At 44.3% G+C, this 23,028-nt stretch overlaps 1 protein-coding gene across 6 annotated transcripts in view; it reads left to right on the top strand.

The window, feature by feature from the left end:
- The window catches only part of NSD2 (nuclear receptor binding SET domain protein 2), a 467,195-nt gene that overhangs the window by 402,320 nt on the left and 41,847 nt on the right, over nt 1-23,028 (top strand). For all 6 annotated transcript variants that reach the window (XM_029592506.1, XM_029592533.1, XM_029592496.1 and 3 more), the window contains exons 20-21: nt 12,452-12,593; nt 22,537-22,643. In XM_029592506.1, the coding sequence (XP_029448366.1) occupies nt 12,452-12,593; nt 22,537-22,643 (249 nt within the window). The remainder of the gene's footprint in view (nt 1-12,451; nt 12,594-22,536; nt 22,644-23,028) is intronic.

Raw genomic sequence — 23,028 nt, 5'->3', positions numbered from 1 at the left:
GTGCCATTTCCCATGAAATGGTTCTAAAGGCATAAATCTTGCAGGCTATTACCTGGGCCAGGTAATACCCACTCACAGAATATCTGATTTGCTAACGCTCTTGGATCTGTTTGCTTCTCCTCTGAACTGAAGGGTTTCAAACCCCCTCCCTGTTTGCATTGCTATGTATCAATTTTTCCTTTGCTCTAACTTAGTGTTGTTATAATCTCCTAATTGTCTTTTCTTAAGTTGAACATTAATTGTAAAGCACTGCCGCTAATTTCTACCTGTTCTAGCGCTGCTGCTGAAATATTGTTTAATGTGAACCAACATGATGTTACTAAACAAATGGCGGTATATAAAGAACCTCAAATAAATAAATAAATAAACCTCTGCTCTAGATGAGGAATTCAAGGCAAACTACAAACGCATTCTTCCTAGATTGGGGAGAGGGTCTTCTATATGTTTACACTCCAATTTTTACTGCTGGGGGAATTCTGCGCTACTGCGGAATGCAGAATTTGCGCACAATTCCCCCTTCCTACAGATTTCCTCCCTCACCTTGCAGATAACCTCCCTCGTCGCCCTTCCCGCAGATTTCCACCGTCGCCTCGCCGATTTTCTCCCTTGCCGGAAGAGGATTCAAAACCGGAAGGACAGCGGCCATCACGGGATAGGCAGAAAATAGCAGAAGAGAGCCTGGCATGCCGCGAACGTTCGCAGCGAAGATGAAGGCCCGGCGCGCCGTTCGCAGCAAAAAGGGAAGGCCCCCATGTGCCGTGAATGGACTGTGCTCCGCTCAAGGCAAAAATAGAAGGCCCCTGTGTGCCGCAAACGGCGCACCCAGGCCTTCATCTTCGCCGCATCATGCCGGTGTGAGAGAGGGGAGGGTGACAGAGAATGGTTGGTAAGAGGGGGGGGGGAGGGTGAGAGAGAGAGCATGGGAGGTAAGAGAGGGTGGGTGGGGGGATGCTTGAGTGTGGGTTTCAGAGAGAGAGCCTGTATGAGGGGAAGGAGATGCCAGTGAGAGAGAATGTGTGTGTGAGAGAGGAGAGTGGGGTGTGGGGGAGGTGAGAGGCAGCTTGGTTGGTAAGAGGGGGAGTGGGGGGGATGCTTGTGGTTTTCAGAGAGGGAGCCTACATGAGGGGAGGGGTGTGGGAGAGGGGAGGGTGACAGCAGGAAGGGTGAGAAAGAGCTTGGGAGGTAAGAGAGGAGGGCTGGGGGGATGCTTGAGTGAGGGTTTCAGAGAGAGGGAGGCCTATATGAGGAGATTGTGAAGGAGTGTGTATGTGTGTGAGAGATTGTGTATGTATTAGATTTAAGATCCTTAATAGCATGCAGTATTTCCATGGGAGTTAACCAAGGCTCGCAATCTCACTCTTTCAATCTCGAAAGTTTCGGGAGATTAATGTTCGCAAGATAAGCATCAATACTGTCTTCAGCAATTTGGGTATCCTCAGAGATAGGGTACCATAGAATTGCTGAAATCTATGTTGAATAGCTTCAGCCGAATCAACATAGAACCATCTAACGCTTGATCCGTGTGATTTGGCTTTGTGCTACTTGGCATTTTAATTTTCCGAGCTAGCAGTGTCCCCGCCTTATTACCCCATTCAAAATGTTCCTGCCGCACAAGTTGTAGCTGGTGCGCTATATCCCCCGCTCTCAGCAGGCCTAAAGCGTTGGCGAGCGCGTTTGAAACTTTAGCGTACACCTTAGGGAATAGGGTAGTTTTTTATGGTTGTTTTTCTAGGCATGAGATAACAGACATAATGGCAAGCAAATTTTTTTCGCTTTTTCACCCTTTTCTGATAAGAAGCTTGTGATATTAGTCTACCTCGCAAGACCACTTTTAAACAGTCCCACAATATTGGCGGGGAATGGGATTGTGTTGTATTAAATTGCTGATAATCATCTATAGCTTCCTTTAGCGTTTGGCAGAACGACTCATCAGCTAGCAGTGTGTCATTTAAGTGCCAAAAGCGGAAACCAGCCTTCTTATTGTGTAGATTCAATGTTAAACCTATAGGGGCATGATCCGACCAGGTGATGGGACCTATAGTTGGTTGTACAATCTGCAGGCTCAATGTTTTGTCCACTAAGAAATAGTCTATTCGGGAATAGGTTTTATGCGGATGCGAATAGAAAGTGTAATCTCTCAAGTTAATATTTCGGTGCCTCCATATGTCTAGCAAGTCTCTATCCCGAAGAAACTTTCGGAGGATCTTACGATCATACGATGTTCCCCCTCCCGCCGAATTATCTATATGGGGTTGTAAAGTGAGGTTAAAGTCACCCCCTATAATCAGGTGCTCAGGGGCTATGTTATCCAAAACATCTCCTAGCTGAGCTATAAAAGTATGCTGATTAGTGTTAGGAGCATAAACATTTTAGGAAAGTATAAGTAAGGTCGTCTCCACTAACAATTGTATTACCACATAGCGCCCCAAAGGATCAGCTACCGTTTTAGTTACAGTGCCCTGAATGTCTTTGTGAAGTAGTATACTCACTCCCGTGTATTTCGCTAACTTAGAGGCGGCTGCATGAAATTGGTGTGGGTATTGAGCCCAAGATAGTAAATGCTCATACCTTTTCTTAAGGTGCGTCTCCTGAAGAAACAATATGTCCGTCCCAAATCGCTGCACATCATTGCGGAAAATCCCCCTCTTATGGGGATTGTTTAACCCTTTGACATTGAGAGACCATAAGGTTAGTTTCGCCATGGGAAGAAAAATAAAAATGAACCCACTCGACTAGCGCCCCATAGAGCCTTCCGACTGAATGCCCTCTTGCATCTCGAAACCCCTCACCTCTCCCTTGATAGGCCCTGCTGGAATAAAACAACAATAGGATGATGCTGTGGATTATAAAAAGAAATAACAGTAACTCCCAAAAGCTCTGTATATACATGCAACTCTGTATACACATGCAACTGAAACCTTGTTGTAATGCTTGTTCCCAATCCCCATTCCCCCCCTCCCCCTCCCTCCAGATTCCCAGTGCTCTCCACAGACATGTGCTGGATGCACCCCTGTGTAGGCTATGGAGGGCGTGGGCTCAGAGCCCACCCCTGAGCCCCATTCGCTACCATTCAAACCTGTATATAGATATATAACCAACATCCAAGCTAACAAAAATTGCAGCAAACTCAGTCCCGATATATGTGACAATCTCGTGCCCCAGACCAGGAGTCTGTCAAATAGTGATATCTCTTCAGCCGAAGGATACCTCTCATCCTTTCCCCTTGTCCTGGTCAGAGGTGCAATCTCCTGAGTGTCTCCGCAGCCTTTTACCTCCATTTCGCACCCTCTGCCATCTTGGAATTTCCATCAGGGTGGTGGATGTCTTCTTTACTGTGGCGGCATGCTGCACTTGATGTCCTGCTGCTTTCAGAAGTGCTACTGCTCCATCCACAGTCTCAGTTTTTGTCGTTGTTCCATCTATGGTAATCGCGATTCCAAAAGGAAATAACCAGCGATAACGGAGACCTTCCTTGTGCAGCACCGCCGTGACCTCCTTGAACTCCATCCTTTTTTTGAGAGTCATTGGGGATAAGTCAGTGTATATCTGGATGTTATTATTCTCCCACGCCCATGTTTTCTGGCAATTTGATATATGCTGTCTTTAATTGCGATTCTCCTGAGTGTCCTCCGCAGCCTTTTACCTCCATTTCGCACCCTCTGCCATCTTGGAATTTCCATCAGGGTGTGGATTCTTCTTTACTGTGGCGGCATGCTGCATTGATGTCCTGCTGCTTCCCTGCGATCCGTCTCCCCTCAGCTCTGCAGGGGCTCGCGCGGTCGGCGCTGCCCAATCGGGGCAAGAGGCCCGCTCACCCAGCAGTTAGCCAGCAGCAGCAGATTTAAAGGCAGAGGAAAAACAGTGAAAGAGGGCTCCAAAACCAATAAATTAAAGAAAGCTGAAAAAAGAGAGAGACAAAAGCTGCAACCACGTGGTGAGTTGAAACGCTCCCACCCCCACCCCAGCCGGCCTATCCCCGCTCGGATTTGGCCCTTTAAAAGTAACGGAGCGTCCTGGGGCGTCACGCACCGGGCGTCACGCACCCGAAGGAGCGCGACCTAAGGAGCCTGCTCCTTAGTGCGCTCCTTTGTGAGCCTCTTTGGGTGTCTCTTCTATGGACCCTAACGTACGGGAGACCACTTAACTTGTGCTCTCCTCAAGAACCCCATTGCCACCTAACTCCCACCAAAAAAGGCTGGCCACGGTCCTCCGCTGAACTGTTCAGGACCAATGAGGATCACTTTACTCCTCATACAGACTATAACTATTATCTTCGCAACTCAGATCTTATCCACCTAGTCCCTTGGACCCTGTCGGATCCAACAACAACCGGCGCACCACCACAGGGTAAGGGCCTACCCCTCCCCCCCGAGCCGGCACTCAAATGCCCGCAAGGCCCACCTGCTAGCTTGCATCTATTGTACTGTACCATCAGTGCTTAGCCCTGTATCTCGCACGGATTCTCATACTTGTAATGTATCCACCTGCATACTGAAAATTCTTCACCTGCATTCTGTATTATACTCTGTTTATATTATATTCTGTATGATATTCTTTATTATACTTGCACTCCACCTCCATTCTGTATTATACCTACACTCTGCACATGTATTGCATCCACCTGCATCTGTTGTATTGTATTCGCCTGCATATATTGTATTTTATCCGCCTGCATCCACCTGTTTTCTGCACATGTATTGTATCCACATGATAACTTAAATGACATTACAAGCCTTTCTAAACAGTCACGCTATTTACCCTCAAGGACAGACACCAGATACACCGCCAGCAACCGGTCAGACAACTCCATTCACAACTACGGAGGACAGAGCACTCCTCCAGCCGAACCAACAAACTTACAAACACTCTCAACAATCTTCCCAACCTCTCTTCAATCAGACAGACACCTTCTTTCAACCATTTCTTCGCAGACTAAACCTCCTCCAGAATTCCACGCATCATGCACATTTACAACATCCCAATCATCCACAACCAAAGGAGAATACCTTCAACTAATTCCACTAACGTCATACAAAAAAGAATTATCCCTATCATGACATCTCCATTGAACCAACTTCTAGGCCTCACGCTTCTATCAGTCACCCTCTTCAATGCGCAATCCTTAACTAAGAAGACACATATCCTCAATGATTACCTTTTGGATTCCAACCCAGACATCTGTGCCATCACAGAGACCTGGTTAAAAAACTCGGACATAGCCTTAACCAACCAACTACCCATCCAGACGTATGACATTTTCACCTTCCATAGACACAAAAAAAGAGGAGGTGGACTCCTTCTAGCCTCCAAGAAAGAACTCAGACTGACCGCACTCTCAATCAAGACAAAGTCCAAATTGGAAATGGGTCTAGTCAAGTCAAAACATCTACAAATACTCTTAGTCTACGCTCCCCCGGGAGTTCTAGAAACGGACCCGTCACCCCTCATAGAATCCATCGTGAAACATATTAACTCAGACCTTCCAACAATGATCATGGGGGATTCAACCTCCATACAAACGCAACACCTCTTTCTGCAAACTGCAAAGCCCTCCTCACCACCCTCAGCGCTATGGGATTTACTCAGACCATCAACAGCCCCACACATAAAGCTGGACACACTTTGGATCAAATATTCATCAACTCCAATTTCACATGCACTATAGAACCTTCTTGTACCCCGATCCCTTGGTCAGATCATTTCCTGATAGAATCTTCCTTCTCCACACACAAACAGACACACACCGCCCCACTCCTTTCCACCATTCAATTTAGGAAAGCATGTCCATCGGATACTCTCAGCGATCAGCTCTCCAAAGAACTTTCTAACTTAGACCTAGCTAACCCCGACTCAGCCCTATCCTCCTGGCAAAAGATTACAGAAGCGGTCGCAAACAAATGGTGCCCTTTAGTCTCCAAATCAATCAACCCAACAAAAAAGGGAAATCAACCCTGGTTCAGCGCTGAACTTAAACAAATGAAACAGACCTTACGCCATAAGGAAAACAGATGGCGAAAAACCCCTAACACTTCTACCCTTTCTACATACAAGGGATTCTTACATCACTACAGGACCGCCATTCTACAGAAAAAAAAGGAATACTATGCAAACAAAATACACCATTTCCAATATGATGCCCATGCCCTATTCGCCTACGTGACACAAATCACCAAATCTACCCCCCCACCTATTCCAGACGAACAAGCTCTTTCCAAGGCTAATGAGCTCGCTACATTCTTCCAACAGAAGATCTTAAATACACTCGCCCTCCTGCCTTCAAATACTACACCTCCCAAGCCAGGTGAGAATCTCCAGTCTCTTACTAGACCCAAATTTGACAGTTTCGAGTCAATCTCCACTAAAGAGATTGAATCCCTTTTAAAAAGGCAGAAACCATCAAGCCATCCGGCTGATAACATCCCATCGAGACTCCTGCTTCTCATCCCAAATGTGATTTCAGGACCTCTGACCGGCATCATAAACAGCCTTCTAACGCAAGGAAGCTACCCAGACAGTCTAAAAACCGCCTCACTCAAGCCCTCCTCAAGAAACACAACTTAGATCCTAATGTACCAGCTAATTTCAGACCCATCTCTAACCTCCCATTTGTTGCCAAACTAACGGAGAAACTGGTAAACACCCAGCTTTCTGAATATCTTGAAGACCACAAGATCCTATTCCCATCGCAATATGGGTTCCGTAAATCACGCAACACGGAAACCCTTCTCATTTCACTTACTGACCATATTATCATGGGGTTGGACAAAGGACACTCCTTTCTGTTGGTCCTGTTAGACATCTCAGCGGCATTTGACACCGTCAACCATACCATCCTGCTGGATCGCCTAACAGACATCGGCATCTCCGGATCTGCCCACAACTGGTTCAAGTCCTTCCTCAGCAATAGGACTTTCAAAGTCAAAATCAACAATAAAGAGTCACCCCTAACTAAATCAACTCTTGGCGTATCTCAGGGTTCCTCCTTATCTCCTACCCTCTTTAATATTTACCTCCTCCCCCTCTGCCAATTGTTAACAGACCTCAACCTAATTCACTATTTGTACGCAGACAACGTGCAGATTCTAATACCGATAACAGAATCAATCTCAAAAGCGCTCACCCATTGGAACAACTGCCTTCTATCCATCACTAATCTTCTCAACAGTTTAAACCTGGTTCTTAATGCCTCCAAGACAGAGCTGCTCCACATATCCTCAAACGAAATCAATATCTCCCCACCATCTCCACACATCTCTCACATTACTTGCAAGCAGGTTAGAGACCTTGGGGTAATACTAGACAATCGTCTAAACCTTAAGAAAATGGTCAACACAACCTCCAAAGACTGTTTCTTCAGATTACAGATTCTAAAACGACTTAAACCACTCTTATTCTTCCACGACTTCAGGACAATCCTCCAAGCGCTACTGTTCGCCAAAATAGACTACTGCAGTGCCCTTTTTCCTAGGCCTTCCCAAATCCACTACCAAACCACTGCAGATGTTACAAAATGCGGCTGCGAGATTGCTGACCAGTACCAGCCGCAGCGAACACATCTCTCCCATCCTCAGGAACCTACACTGGTTACCAGTTAATTTCAGAATTCTATACAAATCAATCACCGTAATTCATAAAACTATCCATCATCTTCAACTCGACCTGGAAATCCCATTCAAACTCCACTCCTCTAACAGACCAACTAGAGATACTCTCAAAGGCACCCTGAAATTTCCCCCTACTAAAGCTTCACGCCTCTCGATGACCAAAGACAGAGCTTTTTCGATAGCTGGCCCATCTATCTGGAATAGCATCCCTTCAAGTCTCAGAGTGGAGCCTTGCCTGTTAATTTTTAGAAAAAGACTTAAAACCTGGCTCTTTCACCAAGCCTTCACCGACCCACCAGACAATCACTAGTTGTCCTTCACGCCTACCCGTTATGATGATTATACTCACGAATGGACTCTGACTCTCCCAGGTTAAAGCACCATTAAGCTTTAACCTGTACGCCCTATGGCATCACTTCATATTTATTTCCTGCCTTATCTTCTTTCCAGCTTGTTGCAAGCTTCCAAGTTCTCTTCCCTGTTGATTGTAACTTTTGACTCATTCCTACTTACTGTTTATCTTTCGTTTACTTGAATAGTTAACCCAGTTTTTTATTCTTGTTAATTGTAAACCGATCCGATATGGTTATTTACTATGAAGGTCGGTATATAAAACTGTTAAATAAATAAATAAATAAATAATTGTGTATTTAGTGAAGCATACTATAATGTCTCTGGGCTTACCGGGTAATTTTGGGCCCAAGGAGCGATGAGCTCGGTCTAGTTCAATATTGGCTGCTGGGGTTTCATCAGACCCGGCGCCATCTTGTGCTTGTAAAAAGGAGCAAAGTCTTTGAATAGTAGCCCCACAATCAGTATACTTCTCATCTTCTGGGATGCTTCTAAAACGCAAATTGACGCCTCCCACGGTTATCAAGATCCTCTAATTTTGCAGTAAGAACTGTGTAGTCAGCATGGGTTTGGTCCGAGGTTTTTTGTAACGTTTTGAGCCTGATAGCATGCTCCTCCAGTCTCACATCGCATTCATCTGTACGCCTCCCGATCTCTGCCATCTCCTCTCGAATTTCATCCATAGCATGAAGCAAATCCTGTTTGTGTTCTTTAATTTCACGGTGTAAGTCCCCAAACCAGCGTCTAAATTCCTCCCGTGTAGGGAGATCGGAGGTCGCGTCACCGATCGCCCCCTGGTCCTGCTCTTCAGCAAGATGGCGTTTGCTCAAATCCGGGGCGTCAGGGACTCCGCTAGGCCCGCCGGTGGCGTCAGCGTCATTTATGTAAGCAAACTGCTTCAAATCTGGCCCCTTTTTTTTCTGTGCCATCTTCGGTGCTGCGGTTAGTGATCGCTGCTAGATTAAATCAGGTTCGTTGGGTTGAAGACTGCAAAAAATGCTGTAAGAAGGCTCGGGGTGGGCAGGAGCTCGAAGTCATGCGACCATCTTGCTCCGTGGCGAGAGCGCCCCCCCAGATTGTGTATGTATTAGAGAGAGGGAGCATGTGTGTGAGAGAGGGAGGGAAGTCTGGGACTGGCAATAGAGTGGAAGGGGTTGAGCCTAGAGGTGAAGGGGAGAGATATTGGCAGATGGAGGAGTTGGGGCCTGAGAGGGCAAAGTGGCCAGGGGAATAGGGAGAGCGAGTGGAAGGGACACTTACAGTGAATTTCTAGGGAAATTCTGCTCAAAATATTTAAAATTCTGCAACTTTAAGTAACAACTTTTTTCTGTAATAATTTAAAATGTAATTACCGTATTTTTCGCTCCATCAGACGCACTTTTTTTCCCCAAAAGTGGGGGGAAAATGTCTGTGTCTTATGGAGCGAATATAAAAAAAAAAAAAACCCCCAAAAACTAACTACAATCCCCCACCCCCACCCCAAGACTTGCCAAAAGTCCTGTTGGCCCAGCGGAGGTCCGGGAGCGATCTCCTGCACTTGGGCTGTCGGCTGCCAGTATTCAAAATGGGGCCGATAGCCTCTGCCCTTACTATGTCACACGGGCTACCAGTGCCATTGGGTCGGCCCCTGTCACATGGTAGGAGTAATGGACGGCCCACGCCAAGATGGTGCCGGGCATCCATTGCTCCTACCATGTGACAGGGGCTGACCAATGGCACCAGTAGCCCCTGTGACACAGTAAGGGCAAAGGGCTATCTGTGCCATTTTGATTACTGGCAGCTGACGGCCTAAGTGCAGGAGATCGCTCCCAAACCCCGCTGGACCACCAGGGACTTTTGGCAAGTTTTTGAGGGGGTCAGTAGAGTGGGGGGTTGTAGTTAATTCAATTTAAAGGGTTGGGATGGGGGGGGTTGTTTTGGGTTTTTTTTTCCAACAAAGAGAACGATAAAAGTTTTCTGATCCGGGGAGCGGATAGAAATGGCCCTCCCCAGACCTGAAAATAAAATGGGGACAAAAAAAATGTTATGCCCTCTCCTAATTTGCTCCATAAGATGCACAGACACCCAGGATCAGAGCCGGTTTAGCACACCATTTTTTATTTTATTTTTTTATTTTCCCGCTCTGAATCCTAGGTGCATCTTATGGTCAGGTGCGTCTTATGGAGCGAAAAATACGGTACTTAAAGACTGTCATGTAAATTGTGTTATTTTGACCAATATAAAGTTTGCAGAATTTTCAGTTTTTGTACGCAGAATTCCCACAGGAGTAAATTCTTCTATGGCAAAAACTTTGCTGAAATTTAGAAGCAACCGTGGTACAAAGATTTTCATAGCCCTCTATTGGCCGTGACAAATTTGGTTTCTGTTTTGGGAGTTATCCTTTATAGATCCAATTCAGTTGGAGAATTTCCCAACTCTAATCACTCAGAACTAGGGAACATTGCATCATCTCAACATCATGTTCCTTGCCCTTATAGCCTAGATGTTGAGCGGAAAGCATTGAGTTTCTTCAACCTATTTGAGGATAATGCAAATTCTTCTGGCTTCTAGGAAGAATTCCACAAGGAAATCATATGGTCTTAAATGAAGGAGATTTGCTTTATAGTGTAAGGGGAAAGTCCCTAGACTCTTCTGCATTTTTCAGGTTCTGATCTGAAGAAAGGGTTCACCTCAGTGCAATTGGCACTTACCATCTCCATGAAGAAGGTAAACTCATTTTTTGTACAGTCTTCCCATCAAGCCTTCTGTTATGTCTTGGGACCTCAATGAGGTATCCATCCAGATGATGAAAGCTTCTTTTGAGCCATTAGACTCCTGTGAGCTGAAGTATCTAACCTGGTAGGTCGTATTTTTGGTAGCAGTCACTTCAGTGTGCAAGTCAGTGAGCATAGTGACATATCTGCCTTACACTAACGTTTTTCATTATAAAGTGGTTCTGAGCATTTAACCCAAGTTCCTGCCTAAAATAGTGTCAAAATGACACCTAATCCAGTTAATCGTCCTTCCTATGTTTTTCCTTAGACCACATGTGAACAAGCTTTGCACAGTCTGGATAGCAAAAGACTCTTATCTGTCTTGAGTAGACTGAAGATGTTAGAAAGTCCACCTAGCTTTTTCTTTCTTTTGACCCCCAACAAACCTGAAACTGCCATTGCTCCTTTTCTGATTGGATAATAGATTAAATAACCGATTGTATCTTTCTCTAAAGCCTAGGCAGGTCTGACTCTGGATGGGAATGTAATGCTCATAGTGTTAGAGCCATGGTGATTTTGGTAGCCCCCCTGACACCAATCTGCATGGAAGAGATTTTCAAAGCTGTAGTGTGGAAGTTCAGTCCTTACATTCACATCTCATTGTTTAGATATTTGTGGTGCAACAGTAGGTTTAGTTAGTCTAACCTAGAGGGTCTATTTGTGGTTTAGAATCCAACCCCATTCCGCCAGAGCCTATTGTTTCCACGCTGCCTTAAAAAAGAAAATGAAGAAAATGTCTTGTTGCCAGCAAAAATAGTTGAGCTCATTGGCATTGTTTTTCTAGTTGTTTTTTCTTTTTTTGTTAGAGGCAATCTGTGGCTATGGATTCCTAGGACTTCATGTCTTGCTTGCCCTCCACAAAAGCAACAGTTACCAGTAACAGGTGTTCTCCAAGGGTAGCAAGGTATATGTTCTCACAGAACCCACCTGCTTCTCCTTGGAATTGGTTCCTATTGTTAGCTATAATAAGAACAGAAGGGGGCCCTACACACTGTCCGTGGCTTAGGATGGGGTATGCACATGATCAGTGAAGCACGCCAAAAGCTTCTAGAATCTATAAAGTAAAAACTTAAGATCCAGTCTCCAACAGATGACTTTGCCCCAGCTATAAGGACTTATAATCCTGCAGTCTTCACAGAACACCTGCTACAGTTAAACAATGTTTGCTTTATCTGCTGTCTTTCTGTTGCTATGAGTCATTTACTATATGCCTATTTACAGTCACCTACCAGTTTCACTTGGATTTCTTGGATCAGTAGAACAGAAAGACCAGCAGTTAAAATTTTAGTTGTATTTATTTTTTATTTTAATTTAATAGTCTCCATGCTCCAAAAAAACACAGTTGTTCTTTGTGACTGACAAACTGTGATAAAGTGAGCAAATATTAAATGTATTGCTTTGGGAGTGTCACATTCAAGTATATGACACCAGAGTATTCAATACAACATGTTAACTGTACGTATTTTCTGGTTGTTCCATATGACATATCTTTGTCCTTAAAAAGGGCACCAAACTATAACATGCCGCTGGTAGTTTTTCTTCTTTCTATAATTCATTCAAATGCTGGTATGTAACATTTCTTAATAGGGAAATGTTCAGTATTATTCTCTTCTAATTGAATTTTAGAACTAAAGTTCTACATTTTTTGTAAAGTTTTTCTTTTAAAAAATTATTGTAATATTTGACTTCTACAGAAAATCTCTCAGTAATGCTCAGATCTGGCTTGTGGTGGTGTTTTTTTAGGATCGTATAATTGACGCTGGTCCCAAAGGAAATTATTCTCGTTTTATGAATCACAGTTGTCAGCCAAACTGTGATACTCAAAAATGGACAGTGAACGGAGACACCCGTGTAGGACTGTTTGCAGTGTGTGATATTCCAGCAGGTAAATATATTAAAATCAGGATCCTTCATTTTGTTAATACAGTTTTTCAATAATGTATCAAAATTAATTACAGAGCTAAAAGTCATGTTCAAAATAAATGTTAAAAATGTACAGTCAGGTGATATGCTTACTTTGTCTTACCCATGATAATGATTCTTGTCCTTTTGATGAAACTGAGATTATAGAAAAGGGCAGGTTTTAAAATTAATATGGAGAAAACTGAAACAGTACATATTGTTGTGCCAAGTTTAGTTCTAATCTAATACATAATCCTTAACTCATCCATTCAGATGAGTTAAGAATTATGTACAAGGATCTAGGATCTGAAAATAGCACACAGAGGGAGCTGTTCCAACTTAATTATCCTCTTTTAATAAATATCATTGTTAAAGATCTTGGTAAATAGTTGGTCTTGAATCTTTCCTGATTAGATGTTTGATTTATATTCTGCTTTTCCAGGCACTTCAAAGTGGATTACATTCATATACTGTAGGTATTGTAGTGCCTTGTAAAAGTCTTCACATCCTTGTACATTTTTCACATTCTGCTGTGTAAAATATAAAAATGAAAATGCATTAATGTAGGAGTTGTTTACAAATCTACACTACATACTCTACACATAAATCATGAAAGAGCAATATAGAATATTCCAAAAGTAATTAAGAATAAAAAAAAGTTTTGATTGTATAAGTCTTCATTCCCTTTGTCATTGCAAACTCATACTAGCGCTAGTTCAAAAAATTGCCTTAAAACTCGTAATAAGTTAAAGCCCAGCTGTATTAAAGTCACAGTAGTGAAGCTGATTCAAATACTCGTGGATTAAGAATCAAGCTGTTTCTGTTGTATGAAGTGAATTTGAAACAAAGCTCAAAACAAGCTAAACTAAGAGCTGTTGGAATAACACTGGGGTAATGTTATTCAAAAGTACAGATTAGGGGAAGACTGCAAGTAAATTTCAATGTATTTGAATATCTTTTGGGGCATTGTCAGATCCATCACTGTAAAGTGGAAACAGTTGGGCACCACCAAGAAAGTGCTAGAATGCTGTACCTCTAAAATCTGTGTAGACATGGGTTAAGATAAGTGCTGTCGAAGGTCACTGTGAAGCCTAAGATTGTTTTAGAAGAACTGGAGGTCTCTGGCTAAGACTGGAGAAAATGTTGATTGTTCAACAATATCAAGATTACTCCACGAAGCAAGTGGAGATCAAAAACACACCACAGAATAAATCCACTGAGGCAAGGGTGTGTCAGGAAAGGCAAAGCATCTACAGCAGGGGTGGGCAAGTCCGGTCCTCGAGGACTGCAAACCAGTCGGGTTTTCAGGATACCCCTAATGAATATGCATGAAATAGATTTGCATACAACTGAGGCAGTGTGTATGCAGGTCTCTCTCATGCATATTCATTAAGGATATCATGAAAACCCGACTGGTTTGCAGCCCTCGAGGACCGGAATTGCCCACCCCTGATCTACAGGCACAGAAGCTGTTCTGAAGTAGCAGTAGAGGTTTTTATTCAATCAACATAATTTGTTTGTTAATATTGTTGATCTCTTGCTCTGTCCCTCCCGATGCACCAGTGTGAAACACGGCCCGTGTCGGAGGACTTACAATGTTTCTATTATAAATTGCTCCAATATGCATGATATGTCTGCCAGACAATTATCTTGATTGAATAAAAACTTCTACTGCTACTTCAGAATGGCTTCTGAGCCTGCAGATACTTTACCTTTCCTGACGCACCATTTCCTCAGAAGATTACTCCACAAGCATGGACTGTATGGGAGGGTGGCAAGAAGGAAGTCACTGCTGAAGAAAAACCCTATGATGTGCCCCATGGCATTTGTAAATAAACTTTTAAGAGACAATACACACATTAGAGAAGATTTTGTGGTCTGATGAGAACAAAGTAAACTTTTTGATTTCAATGCTAAACAATATGTATGGCGTAAAACACAGAACATCACGCTGCTAACACCTTCCCTACAGTAAAGCATGGTGGTGGCAACATGTTGTAGAGACATTTTGCAGCAGTAGGGATAGAAAGAGTTGTGAAGATCAAAGGAGAGTGCATGGTGTAAAGTACAGGTAGATCTTGGAAGAAACCCTGTTCTAGTCTGCCATAGACTTGGGATTGCAGAGAAGTTTCACCTTTCAATAAGATATTGATCCTAAGCATAATGCAAAAGCAACAATGGAATGATTCAGTAAAAAGACAAAAGTGACTCCTCAAGTGGCTCAAAGGCCAGACCTGAATCCAATAGAAAATCTGTGGCAAAACTTGTAATCCACAGACAGTCCCCAGCCAACCAGAAAGCACCTGAGCTTTTCGCCAAGAATGGGCAAAAACTGCATCATCCCGTTGTACCATAATTGTTAGACACATATCTTAAATGATTTGTGGTGGTTGTTGCTGCAAAAGGAATTTTCACCAAGTATTGAATCAAGGGAATGGAACACTCCTCTGTGAGGAAAGGCTAAAGAGGGTAAGGCTGTTGAGCTTGGAGAAGAGATGGCTGAAGGGGGGGATATGATGGTCTACAAAATCATCAGAGGACTAGTATAGGTAAATGTGAATCTGTTATTTACTCTTTTAGATAATAGGACTAGGGGGCATTCCATGAAGTTAGCGAGTAGCACATTTAAAACAAACAAAAAAAATTTCACTTTGCACCATTAAGCTCTGGAACTAGTTGCCAGAGGATGTGGTTAAGGCAGTTAGTAGTTTCGGATTTTCATCTAAACCAATCCATCATACTATCTACCTTTTTTCCCAGGCCCCATGCCAACCCAGGAGAACAGGCCCTGCATACCCTTGACTGTAAACGGGCTCTATCGTTTTACCTAGACCGTACAGCTGCCCACAGGGAAAGCACTCAGTTGTTCGTCTCTTTCCACCCTAACAAGTTAGGGAAGCCTGTGGGTAAGCAGACTCTCTCCTCCTGGTTGGCGGACTGCATATCCTTCTGCTATCAGCAAGCGGGCATTCCTTTTCAAGACCATGTTAAAGCACACTCTGTGAGGGCCATGGCGACTTCAGTAGCACACCTACGATCGGTGCCACTTCCTGACATTTGCAGGCAAGATCAGGGAGGCTGCAGCATCCCAACCTCCAGGCCCTGTCGCTCACAGCCTGGATGTTGAGAGGTTAATTCTGCAGCCGCTTGATCTTTCTGAAGATGTGTCACAGGTCCTGAAGGCTTCCAGAAAGCCTTCCACTAGAAAGTTCTATGGACTTAAATGAGGACATTTTCTGTGTGGTGTGAGCAGAAGGTCCTAGATCCGTTCTCCTGCCCCTCGCAAAAACTGCTTGACTACTTCTGCACTTATCAGAGGCTGGCTTTAAATCCATCTCTGTTAGAGTTCATCTCATTGCAATTGGCACATACCATCAAGGTGTAGATGGTACATCCATCTCTGTACAGCTGATAGTTGTACACTTTATGCCCCTAAGGCCTCCCTCTGTGACTTGGGACCTCAACGTGGTTTTACCTTAGCTTGATGAAAGCTCCTTTTGAGTTGCTACATTCCTGTGACTTGAAGTACCTGACCTGGAAGGTTATATTTTTGTGGCGGTCACTTCAGCGTGCAGGTTCAGCGAGCTCCAGGCCTTAGTGACTTATCCACCTTATACAAAATTTTATCATAATAGGATGGTCTTGTAAACAGACCCTAAGTTCCTGCCTTAGGTGGTGACAGATTTCCATCTTACCAGTCAGTCGCCCTGCCAACATTCTTTCCCAGGCCCCATTTACACCAAGGTAAACGAGCCCTGCACAGTTTGTATTGCAAGAGAGCCTTAGCCTTCTATCTGGAGTGGATAGAAGCCCATTGACAGTCCACCCAACTTTTTATTTCCTTTGATAGGAATAGATTGGGAGTTGCCATTCCCAAACACACTATCCAGTTGGCTAGCAGACTGCATCTCCTTCTGTTATGCCCAGGTGGGACTGCTTCTTGGGGGTCATGTCAAGGCTCATTCTATCAGAGAGCCATGGCAACGTCGGTGGCCCACTTCCAAGTAGTTCCCATGGAGGAGATCTGCAGGACTGTGACGTGGAGTTCTCGCCAACACATTAGCATCTCACTACTGTCTGAAATGGGATGGCCAATGTGACAATAGGTTCGGCCAGTCTGTCTTTCGGAATCGCTTTGAGATGTAGAACCCAACTCTCCCTGCCTAGGGCCCATTGTTTGGGTTCAGGTTGTCTTCCCCTCTGTTATCAACAGCACTGTGGTTGTACCCATCGGCACCTGGTTGGTGTTCGGTGGTCCCCGTTTTGTGTTGGAGAGCTAGGGATTCACTCATGTGAGGACTGCCGTCCTGCTTGTCCTAGGAGAAAGCAGAGTTGCTTACCTTTAACATGTGTTCCCCATAGGACAGCAGATATTAGTCCTCATGAAACCCACCCACCACCCTACGGAGTTGGGTTTCTCATATTTTTGTTTATTTTTTACCATAATTCTGTTACGAGACTGAAGACGGACCCCGTGTGGATGCGTGGAATAGCGTATGCTGGGCATTCTCAGTATACTCAGTCAAAGTTCCAGAAACTTTGGCACAGTTTTCTGGGTCAGGCTTCATCTGATGTCACCCATGTGTGTGAGGACTAACATTTTGCTGTCCTAGGAGAACACCTGTTACAAGTACAAGGCACTGTAGAATAGTTAGCATTAAAATAAAGATGCTATTACTGGAGCTTTTTGGGTTCTTCAGATAAGGTGGGAATACTTGCTTCAGGGCCCTTGGGACTCCCTTCTGGTATCCCGGAACAAACAACACTTCCACAAGAGTTTGGATTGTTCCAAAAATAATATTTACTGAGGTACTTGATGTCCCACGATGGCCCAAGATTACATAAGCATGTGTGCATAGCTTTCCAGATATTACTCCTTTTCTTTCTTCCCTCTGTAAATCCCATTCTCCAAGGGCAAGAAGGATGATATTCTTTACACATGGGTGACATCACCCAATGGAGCCTGGCACGGAAAACTTGTGTCAAAGTTTCTAGAACTTTGAGCCTCTCTGAGCATGCCTGAGCATGCATTATATCACACGTCCACCCAGGATCCTTTCAGTCTTACTCTTTCTACGGAGCCCAGTGGTTCGCGGTTTGAGGCTATCTCTAACTTTTTTTTTGTCCCTTTTCGACAAGTTTCACTAACAGGATTTGCACCTCCTAAATGTAGGGTCCTTCTGTTTTCCTTGGTATCGTCCCTAGGTAGTTTGCACTTAGTGTTTTCACTAAGTTTCCTTTCGCATTCAAACTCTCTGGATGGTGGTACGCATAGTGCCTGCCAGCCTTAGATGGCCGCTATCATCAGTTTTGATTAGGCATCCCTTTTGTTTCACAATGCTATGTCTATGGTGTTACAGCAGTGACCTCAATGCGTGAGGACATGTGTCTTCTGTTTTGGGGCATTGCATATGATATCCAAGATTACCGCAGATACGCCAAGATGACCCCTAAAGGATGCCAGGCCCATCTGGAGAAGATGGGACAGTACTTTGGATGCCAGAAGACCACTCCATCGGCATCTGGGGCTTTGACATTGAGGGATTTTAGAGCTGCACCAATGGCCATCAAGCCATCAACTCGATGGGACCATCAGCTTTGTTGGCTTCAGGAGACAAGCCATCACCTGGCTCATGCAGGTCGAAGGCTGTATTGGGTTATTCTTCTTTGGTCTCTGCACCGGGTAAAGACCATGCCAAGCATCAGCATTGGTCCTCATTGATGCACAGTGCCAGGCATGGGAATACTCTGGCTTTTGCCGAGAAGCCCCCAAAGGTCAGGATGGATCCTCCTCTTTGTTCCAAAGAGGATCAGGTAATTCCTTCTGGCTCCTAGTCAGTGATGGCATTGGCAGTCTTTGAGGAAGAGCTGGAGAAATGAGTGCAGCTCACTGTGGAGAAGGCATTGGGAGGACCTTTATGTTGGGGCACCAGGATTGGCATCATTGCTCCTCAAGCCGCTATTCAGCTCTCTACAGGTGCTTATCTGTGCTGTACCGACGCTGTCACTTGTCTGTCCGCTTTGTCAGTAGGGCATCAGAGCCACTGCCTCCACGGTTCCTCAGAGGTAGAAGCTTTCCCGAGGATGAGGGATACCTCAGGGTCCAGGCCCATCCATCCAATTGTTATGGTACCCGTACCGCTGGTCAAGGACTGGGCACCACAAGTTCTGTCCTCTGTCAATGACAGTGAGGAGAAACCACTCTTACCCTGGAGGGGAGGGCGCCTCGAAGGCTTCAGAAGACAAGGCATCAAATGGTCTCCTCTCTGACCCCTCTCCTCCCACCGGCAGAAGGAAATCTCCTCCGGAAGATCTCTCCTTTGCAGGGTTTGTCCAGTTGATGGCCAAAGCAATCCCATTTACTTTGCAGACGGAAGTGGTTACCTAGCACAAGATGTTGGATATCCTTCAATACATAGAACCGCCTAAGAAGATTGTAGCAGGGGCCAGATGTGATTGGGTCAGAGATTGTGGAGGTCAGCATGTCTTCGGGCGGAAGACAGACTTTCTCAGGCTTGATCTCAAAGTTCTCCTAGACGAAGACACTGTGTCCTGAATGCTTGAAGAGAGCAGTCCCAGTGCACGAGATCCTTATGGAGTTACTGATGAGGATGTGGAAGAACTCCCTCTTGATCTTAAGAAGGTGGACATGGTTTACATTGTCCAAAAAGCTCCCGAATTTGACAGCCGCCAGCCACCACATCAATCAATAGTGGTTAAATCCACTCTCAAGGTGGCCAAGCGCACTTTGACAAACTCCTTGGTGCCCCCAGAGAGGGATCAGATGGCAATGGATACTCTTAGGAGGAATGTTTTTCAGGGAGCTATGGGCATTGCCTGCATAGCAGCCTTGCAGCTCTTCAATGGGCAGTACATACAGAGCAAACTGAAGCAGTTGCACGTGGTGGCCAAGCAGCTTTCTCAGCAGGCAACAGAGTCCCCCCTAAGCCCCAAATGGCATTTCAGTCGATTCCAGGGACAGGGTTTTGACTGGACTGGAGAGAGCATAGCCACGGGCCTGGTTCCCATATCAGGAGCAGGCTGCAGTTCTCTCGAGCCAGTGTAACCTCTGACATGTGGGTCCTCTACATTGTATGGAAGGGGTACAGATTGAATCCATTGGGTGTCCCCTCAGATTGCCTTCAGAATCCATTTTGGGGGCACGTAGTACATCAGGAGGTGCTCCTCTTGGAACTCTCCTCCCTCTTAATTGCCAGGGCAGCTGAGCCCGTTCCACCAGTGCAAAGTGGGTGGGGATTCTACTCCCAGTACTTTCTGATTCCAAAGAAAATTGAGGGACTCTGTCCCATCCTAGACCGAAGGGCCTTGAACACTTTTCTAAAAAGAGAAAAGTTCAAGATGTTTTCCCTGGGCATCTTGATCCCTTTTCTGCAAAAAGGAGACTGGCTATGCTGCTTTGATCTAATGTGAGTAAGTACACTCACATAGAGATCTTCCCCAGTCACTAGAAGTATCTCAGATTTCAGGTGGGAAACCAGCCTTTCCAGTAATACATTCTGCTATTTGGGCTAACTTCCACACTGTGGGTCTTCACAAAATGCTTGACTGTGGTGGCAATGCTTCTTTGCAGATTGGAAGTGCATGTGTTTTCCTTATCTGGATGTTTGGCTGATCAAGATCCCTCTCGGGTAGGGGCCAAGGAGTTATGTGCTAGAGTCACTAGGGTTCGTCATCAGCTACCCCAAGGCCCACCTCAGCCCTTCACTTCAATTGGAATTCATTGGAATTCTGCTCGATGTGGTTCAGGCCAAGACCTTCCGGCCATGGCAGAGTGCTTATCACCCTGATGGCCATCACAATGCAGATTCAAGCAAGCTAACAGACATCACTTTGAAGCTGTTGGGCCACATTTATTTAAAACATTTTTATACCGCCTATCAAAATTAAAGTGTTTACAGATAAAACATTCATAAAATAATGCAGGTAAACAAACAGCATAAAATAATAAAAATGGAAATAAAAAATGGAATTTAAAATAAATACACAAAATATAAGACAAAACTTAAAAATAAAATAATGAATGTTAAAAGGCCTTCAGATAACACCCAGTGGCTTTGTCACTGTAACCAAGGTACCAGCAAAAAGATAAAAGCTGGTAGACATTAAATACTTGTTCAAATAAATGTTTTTAAAACATGGCCACAACCATGCATGATGTTCTCATGGCACACCTGTTCAAGAGAAGAGACAAATGGACTCTGAGCTCCCAGTGGTTTCAGGTCACTCAGGATTTTCGGGTCTGCATCCAAGTCACTCCGGGAATCTTTGTCCTAATGACGAGAAATTTCAATTTGGGTGGGGGGGGGGGGTTCCTTCCAATTCCTCCGGTGCAAATTGTTGACAAAGGAGGGGGATAAGGGAGCGCAAGTACGTGGGATCAGCATCACCTTTGGTCAGTCCAAGAACATCAGCTTCAAATCAACTTCCTGGAGCTCTGGGCGATTCAGTATGGACTCTGTCAACAAAATTGTGTTGATCTGATCGGCAATCAAGTGGCGATGTACTACATCAACAAGCAGGGAGGTACAGGCTCTTACCTCCTATATCATGAAGCAGTCCGGATTTAGTCATGGGCCCTCTCTCAATGTGCTCAGGACCACATATCTGGCCAATGTGGAGAATGGGATAGCAGACAGACTGATATGCTCCTTCAGACCCCACGAATGGTCCCTGGACCACGAAGTAGCAAATCGGATCTTCTGCCCCGGGGGACCTCTGAGGTGGATCTGTTCATGCCCCTTGGAACAGAAAGTATCCTCTATTTTGTTCCATATAAGGACACACTGTAAGCTAGCCTCAGATGCTTTTGCCCCACCCCACTGGGGCCAGGGTCTTCTGTATGCATAGCCTCCACTTCCACTGGTGGCAAAGATTTTGTTGAAGTTCGAGGACAAAGGGACTATGATAATCACAGCCCCTCATTGGCCAAGACAGAATTGGTTTTCACTCCTTTAGGAGTTATCCATCCAGAATCCAATCAGATGGGGACTTCCCCAGCTCTCATCATAAGATCAGGGCCAGTCGTGGCATCCCGACCTCCAGACCCTCTCGCTCACAGACTGGATGTCGAAAGGTTCATCCTGCAACCCCATGACCTTTCAGAGGATGTACTTTGTGTTCTTGTAGCTTCCAGAAAACCTTATACCACAAAGTCCAATGGAATACCTTCTACATCTCTCTGATGCTGGTTTCGAGACTGATGATAGCCCCCCCCCCCCCCCCCCCCCCAAAGAAGACTCCTCCCTTTCTGAGAACCTCCTATACCACACTTGAATGCATTATCCCTTGTAACCACTAAGAAATATGGTCTTTTTAAATACCAGATTTGAGTGCAGGAACCATTTTTCCTAACCGTTTACAAAAAGAATCTGCTCCCTTCACTTAAGTCTGTAAAGGAAAAGCTGGAAGTAAGATGGGAAGCTGTGAGGGAGGGATTTGATAGCCAACAATAACAAAGAAGCACTGAATTTCAGCCATAATAAAGCTCCGTTCTCAGTCTCTCTAGGTGGAATCCATAAATTATTAAAGATAATCGAACAATTATAAAGCCCCAAAGAAACAGTTTTGCAGGAAAATTAATATTCCATTTCACTTATGAGTTTGCAAGAACAAAAGCACATGATCATGCTTCTGAGATTCATTAGACAAAAGTAAGAGCAAGTCTTCTGTATTTAATGGTATTGCTACCATACTATAGGGTTATACTTCTACTTTTTATTACATGATTATAATATAATTTGTTTCATTTAAAATGTTTACCATATTTGTCTCTTATAAATACATAGTTAAAACTAGGTTCAATTAAGATTTGGGACTAGAAATGAGCAATTTCCTCATTTCTAGTACATTTGATTTAGTAAAATTTTGTTGTGTAATAGGTTAATATGCTTATTTTCTTCTTCCAGGAACAGAGCTCACTTTTAATTACAACTTGGACTGTCTGGGGAATGAAAAAACTATCTGCAGATGTGGTGCTGCCAACTGTAGTGGATTCCTTGGGGACAGACCAAAGGTGAAAAGTGCAGTCTCCTAAGAATAAGCACCCTAAATAGTATCTGACTGATGGGCCATATGCACTATTGCATGCCAGGTCCAAGAAACTTGTTTTGAACTCTAAAACATTGAAATCACACACCACCAAGTGGCATTAGTCGCTGGAAACAGATGCTTCATATTTTATGCCATGTGTATAAGGATTCTCCCTTCTGAACCTTCTTCCCCAATCAAGTTTATTATAATCTTTTTTCCCACTTCTGTTTTTTGTTAATAAGTATTTGTCATCCATTTTAGCGTGATTTTCCTTGTTCATGTCAATATTGCAGAATCATGTATGTCAAAGGTCTCAGTGTACTGAAGTATGTGTGAATGATCTGGTAGGCTCCAAAAGGCACACAGTC

Source organism: Rhinatrema bivittatum, chromosome 1, assembly GCF_901001135.1.
Source record: "Rhinatrema bivittatum chromosome 1, aRhiBiv1.1, whole genome shotgun sequence".
NCBI lineage: Eukaryota > Metazoa > Chordata > Amphibia > Gymnophiona > Rhinatrematidae > Rhinatrema > Rhinatrema bivittatum.
This window is presented reverse-complemented; position numbering and strand designations above follow the sequence as displayed.